The following is a 6,000-nucleotide window of genomic DNA, read 5'->3' as shown; positions in this document are numbered from 1 at the left end:
TGTTTGAGCTGCTGCCCCCGCGACCCGACTCCAGATAAAGCGGAAGAAAATGGATGGATGGATACTGAGAAGCCTGATTTACTTTTTGTATTTGAAGTTGCATAAACAAATCAAAATATGTGAAATACCAAGGGACCCAATACTTTTGTATATATTACTTAGTCAAGTTCTTTTTAGAATGACCTACTTTGCATTTTATCGCAAATGCTTAATGCACAAACAATAGCCTCAAGGTTTAAAAACCTTATACCTCAAGGGAAGATAAGAACACAAAGATGAGATCAGTTCTGTGAGGCAGAACTGTTTGCTTGACATTATGGACCAACCCAACAAACTGAAACATGAATTTCGTGATGTCAGCAGTGAGGGTTGGGATTATCTGCAGAAGGACGGCAACAGTACAAAAATAACTAAATTTCCCTGAATTCAGATTTCATGCCAGCAGTGAGTGTTCGTCTGACAGCTCTGCTCTTGTTGACTTGCTAAAATGTCTCTAAATGGCAAAACTGCTGTGGTGACCGGAGCAGCACAGGGAATAGGAAAAGCATTCTCAGAGATTCTTCTGCAAAAGGGTGCAAAGGTAAAGTGCAAGTTTTGTGTTGTGTGGGAGTACAAAGTTCTTTTCCCCTCTGAGCTATGGGTAACTGATTGATAAATGTTAACTATTGCCATTTGATTCTTTACTTGAGGGAGCCATTCAACAATTTACTTAAGCTCAACAGCTGAACTTGTGTGTGTATATAGATATATATATATATATATATATATATATATATATATATATACACGAGTTCTGTCAATAAAGTATAGGTCCTTTTTATTTTTTTCAAAAACTATATGGATTTTGTTCATATGTTTTTACGTCAGACATGCTTGAACCCTCGTGCGCATGCGTGAGTTTTTCCACGCCTGTCGGTGATGTCATCCGCCTGTGAGCACTCCTTGTGGGAGGAGTCGTCCAGCCCCTCATCGGAATTCCTTTGTGTGAGAAGTTGCTGAGAGACTGGCGCTTTGTTTGATCAAAATTTTTTCTAAACCTGTGAGGCACATCAAAGTGGACACGGTTCGAAAAATTAAGCTGGTTTTCGGTGAAAATTTTAACGGCTGATGAGAGATTTTGAGGTGATACTGTCGCTTTAAAGGACTTCCCACGCAGTGGGACGTCGCGCAGCGCTCCCAGGCGCCATCGTCAGCCTGTTTCAAGCTGAAAACCTCCACATTTCAGGCTCTATTAATCCAGGATGTCGTGAGAGAACAGAGAAGTTTCAGAAGAAGTCGGTTTCAGCATTTTATCCGGATATTCCACTGTTAAAGGAGATTTTTTTAATGAAAGACGTGCGGACGGATTGCAGCGTCGGCTCGCAGCCACCGCGACGCTCCGCCACAGGAAAAACACCTCTTTTGGAAGCCTTAAGGACAAGTTGGAACATGCCCAACTGTTAAACAATTTCTCAGATACTCACTCCACTGAAAGCCATCAAAAGCCGCCTGGATTTTACAAATGGTTATCAACACGGAGGTGTTTTCCTGTGCCGCCGCACCGCGCCGGCTGCGTCCCAACGCGTGGACCCGTCCGCATGTCTTTCATTAAAAAACTCTCCTTTAACAGTGGAATATCCAGATAAAATGCTGAAACCGACTTCTTCTGAAACTTCTCTGTTCTCTCACGACGTCCTGGATCAATAGAGCCTGAAATGTGGAGGTTTTCAGCTTGAAACAGGCTGACGACAGCGCCTGGGACTGCTGCGCGACGTCCCGCTGCGTGGGAAGTCCTTAAAGCGACAGTATCACTTCAAAATCTCTCATCAGCTGTTACAATTTTCACCAAAAACCAGCTGAATTTTTCAAACCGTGTCCACTTCGATGTGCCTCACAGGTTTAGAAAAAACTTTGATCAAACAAAGCGCCAGTCTCTCAGCAACTTCTCAGACAAAGGAATTCCGACGAGGGGCTAGATGACTCCTCCCACAAGGAGTGCTCACAGGCGGATGACGTCACCGACAGGCGTGGAAAAACTCACGCATGCGCACGAGGGATCAAGCATGTCTGACGTAAAAACATATGAATGAAATCCATATAGTTTTTGAAAAAAATAAAAAGGACCTATACTTTATTGACAGCCCTCATATATATATATATATATATATATATATATATATATATATATATATATATATATATATATATATATATATATACAGTGAGGAATATAAGTATTTGAACACCCTGCGCTTTTGCAAGTTCTCCCACTTAGAAATCATGGAGGGGTCTGAAATTTTCATCTTAGGTGCATGTCAACTGTGAGAGACATAATCTAAAAAAAAAAAAAATCCGGAAATCACAATGTATGATTTTTTTAATAATTTATTTGTATGTTACTGCTGCAAATAAGTATTTGAACACCTACCAACCAGCAAGAATTGTGGCTCACACAGACCTGTTCATTTTTCTTTAAGAAGCCCTCTTATTCTGCACACTTTACCTGTATTAATTGTACCTGTTTGAACTTGTTACCTGTATAAAAGACACCTGTTCACACACTCAATCAATCACACTCCAACCTGTCCACCATAGCCAAGACCAAAGAGCTGTCTAAGGACACCAGGGACAAAACTGTAGACCTGCACAAGGCTGGGATGGACTACAGGACAACAGGCAAGCAGCTTGGTAGAAGATAACAACTGTTATGATTATTTATTAGAAAGTGGAAGAAACACAAGATGACTGTCAATCGCCCTTGGTCTGGGATTCCATGCAAGATCTCACTTTATGGGGTAAGGAAGATTCTGAGAAAGCTCAGAACTACACAGGAGGACCTGGTCAATGACCTGAAGAGAGCTGGGACCACAGTCACAAAAATTACATTAGTAACACATGATGCTGTCATGGTTTAAAATCCTGCAGGGCAGCAAGGTCCCCCTGCTGAAACCAGCACATGTCCAGGCCCATTTGAAGTTCACCAGTGGCCATCTGGATGATCCAGAGGAGGCATGGGAGAACGTCATGTGGACAGATGAGACCAAAATAGAGCTTTTTGGAATCAACTCCACTTATCATGTTTAGAGGATCAACTCAATCAATCAACTTTTTTCTTGTATAGCGCCAAATCACAACAAACAGTTGCCCCAAGGCGCTCCACATTGCAAGGCAAGGCCATACAATAATTATGAAACACAGTCTACGTCTAAAGCAACATAACCAAGGGATGGTCCAGGGTCACCCGATCCAGCCCTAACTATAAGCCTTAGCGAAAAGGAAAGTTTTAAGCCTAATCTTAAAAGTAGAGAGGGTATCTGTCTCCCTGATCTGAATTGGGAGCTGGTTCCACCAGGAGAGGAGCCTGAAAGCTGAAGGCTCTGCCTCCCATTCTACTCTTACAAACCCTAGGAACTACAAGTAAGCCCGCAGTCTGAGAGCGAAGCGCTCTAATGGGGTAATATGGTACTACGAGGTCCCTAAGATAAGATGGGACCTGATTATTCAAAACCTTATAAGTAAAAAGAAGAATTTTAAATTCTATTCTAGCATTAACAGGAAGCCAATGAAGGGAGGCCAACACGGGTGAGATATGCTCTCTCCTGCTAGTCCCCGTCAGTACTCTAGCTGCAGCATTCTGAACCAACTGAAGGCTTTTTAGGGAACTTTTAGGACAACCTGATAATAATGAATTACAATAGTCCAGCCTAGAGGAAACAAATGCATGAATTAGTTTTTCAGCATCACTCTGAGACAAGACCTTTCTGATTTTAGAGATATTGCGTAAATGCAAAAAGGCAGTCCTACATATTTGTTTAATATGCGCTTTGAATGACATATCCTGATCAAAAATAACTCCAAGATTTCTCACAGTATTACTAGAGATCATGGAAATGCCATCCAGAGTAACGATCTGGTTAGACACCATGCTTCTAAGATTTGTGGGGCCAAGTACAATAACTTCAGTTTTATCTGAGTTTAAAAGCAGGAAATTAGAGGTCATCCATGTCTTTATGTCTGTAAGACAATCCTGCAGTTTAGCTAATTGGTGCGTATCCTCTGGCTTCATGGATAGATAAAGCTGGGTATCATCTGCGTAACAATGAAAATTTAAGCAATACCGTCTAATAATACTGCCCAAGGGAAGCATGTATAAAGTGAATAAAATTGGTCCTAGCACAGAACCTTGTGGAACTCCATAATTAACTTTAGTCTGTGAAGAAGATTCCCCATTTACATGAACAAACTGTAATCTATTAGACAAATATGATTCAAACCACCGCAGCGCAATGCCTTTAATACCTATGACATGCTCTAATCTCTGTAATAAAATTTTATGGTCAACAGTATCAAAAGCAGCACTGAGGTCCAACAGAACAAGCACAGAGATAAGTCCACTGTCCGAAGCCATAAGAAGATCATTTGTAACCTTCACTAATGCTGTTTCTGTACTATGATGAATTCTAAAACCTGACTGAAACTCTTCAAATAGACCATTCCTCTGCAGGTGATCAGTTAGCTGTTTTACAACTACCCTCTCAAGAATCTTTGAGAGAAAAGGAAGGTTGGAGATTGGCCTATAATTAGCTAAGATAGCTGGGTCAAGTGATGGCTTTTTAAGTAATGGTTTAATTACTGCCACCTTAAAGGCCTGTGGTACATAACCAACTAACAAAGATAGATTGATCATATTTAAGATTGAAGCATTAAATAATGGTAGGACTTCCTTGAGCAGCCTGGCAGGAATGGGGTCTAATAAGCATGTTGATGGTTTGGATGAAGTAACTAATGAAAATAACTCAGACAGAACAATCGGAGAGAAAGAGTCTAACCAAATACCGGCATCACTGAAAGCAGCCAAAGATAACGATACATCTTTGGGATGGTTATGAGTAATTTTTTCTCTAATAGTCAAAATTTTGTTAGCAAAGAAAGTCATGAAGTCATTACTAGTTAAAGTTAATGGAATACTCAGCTCAATAGAGCTCTGACTCTTTGTCAGCCTGGCTACAGTGCTGAAAAGAAACCTGGGGTTGTTCTTATTTTCTTCAATTAGTGATGAGTAGAAAGATGTCCTAGCTTCACGAAGGGCTTTCTTATAGAGCAACAAACTCTTTTTCCAGGCTAAGTGAAGATCTTCTAAATTAGTGAGACGCCATTTCCTCTCCAACTTACGGGTTATCTGCTTTAAGCTACGAGTTTGTGAGTTATACCACGGAGTCAGACACTTCTGATTTAAAGCTCTCTTTTTCAGAGGAGCTACAGCATCCAAAGTTGTCTTCAATGAGGATGTAAACCTATTGACAAGATACTCTAACTCCCTTACAGAGTTTAGGTAGCTACTCTGCTCTGTGTTGGTATATGACATTAGAGAACATAAAGAAGGAATCATATCCTTAAACCTAGTTACAGCGCTTTCTGAAAGACTTCTAGTGTAATGAAACTTATTCCCCACTGCAGGGTAGTCCATCAGGGTAAATGTAAATGTTATTAAAAAATGATCAGACAAAAGGGAGTTTTCAGGGAATACTGTTAAGTCTTCTATTTCCATACCATAAGTCAGAACAAGATCTAAAATATGATTAAAGTGGTGGGTGGACTCATTTACTTTTTGAGCAAAGCCGATAGAGTCTAATAATAGATTAAATGCAGTGTTGAGGCTGTCATTCTCAGCATCTGTGTGGATGTTAAAATCGCCCACTATAATTATCTTATCTGAGCTAAGCACTAAGTCAGACAAAAGGTCTGAAAATTCACAGAGAAACTCACAGTAACGACCAGGTGGACGATAGATAATAACAAATAAAACTGGTTTTTGGGACTTCCAATTTGGATGGACAAGACTAAGAGACAAGCTTTCAAATGAATTAAAGCTCTGTCTAGGTTTTTGATTAATTAATAAGCTGGAATGGAAGATTGCTGCTAATCCTCCGCCCCGGCCCGTGCTACGAGCATTCTGACAGTTAGTGTGACTCGGGGGTGTTGACTCATTTAAACTAACATATTCATCCTGCTGTAACCAAG

The 6,000-nt window shown here is 40.5% G+C and overlaps 1 protein-coding gene across 1 annotated transcript in view; it reads left to right on the top strand.

Moving 5' to 3' along the window:
* Positions 1 to 456: 456 nt before the first annotated feature.
* The window catches only part of LOC117517024 (15-hydroxyprostaglandin dehydrogenase [NAD(+)]-like), a 67,195-nt gene continuing 61,651 nt past the window's right edge, over positions 457 to 6,000 (top strand). Inside the window, exon 1 of the mRNA XM_034177940.1 lies at positions 457 to 580. Within this exon, the coding sequence (XP_034033831.1) occupies positions 488 to 580 (93 nt within the window). The 5' untranslated portion in view covers positions 457 to 487. The remainder of the gene's footprint in view (positions 581 to 6,000) is intronic.

The sequence above is a fragment of the Thalassophryne amazonica genome, chromosome 9 (assembly GCF_902500255.1).
Source record: "Thalassophryne amazonica chromosome 9, fThaAma1.1, whole genome shotgun sequence".
NCBI lineage: Eukaryota > Metazoa > Chordata > Actinopteri > Batrachoidiformes > Batrachoididae > Thalassophryne > Thalassophryne amazonica.
This window is presented reverse-complemented; position numbering and strand designations above follow the sequence as displayed.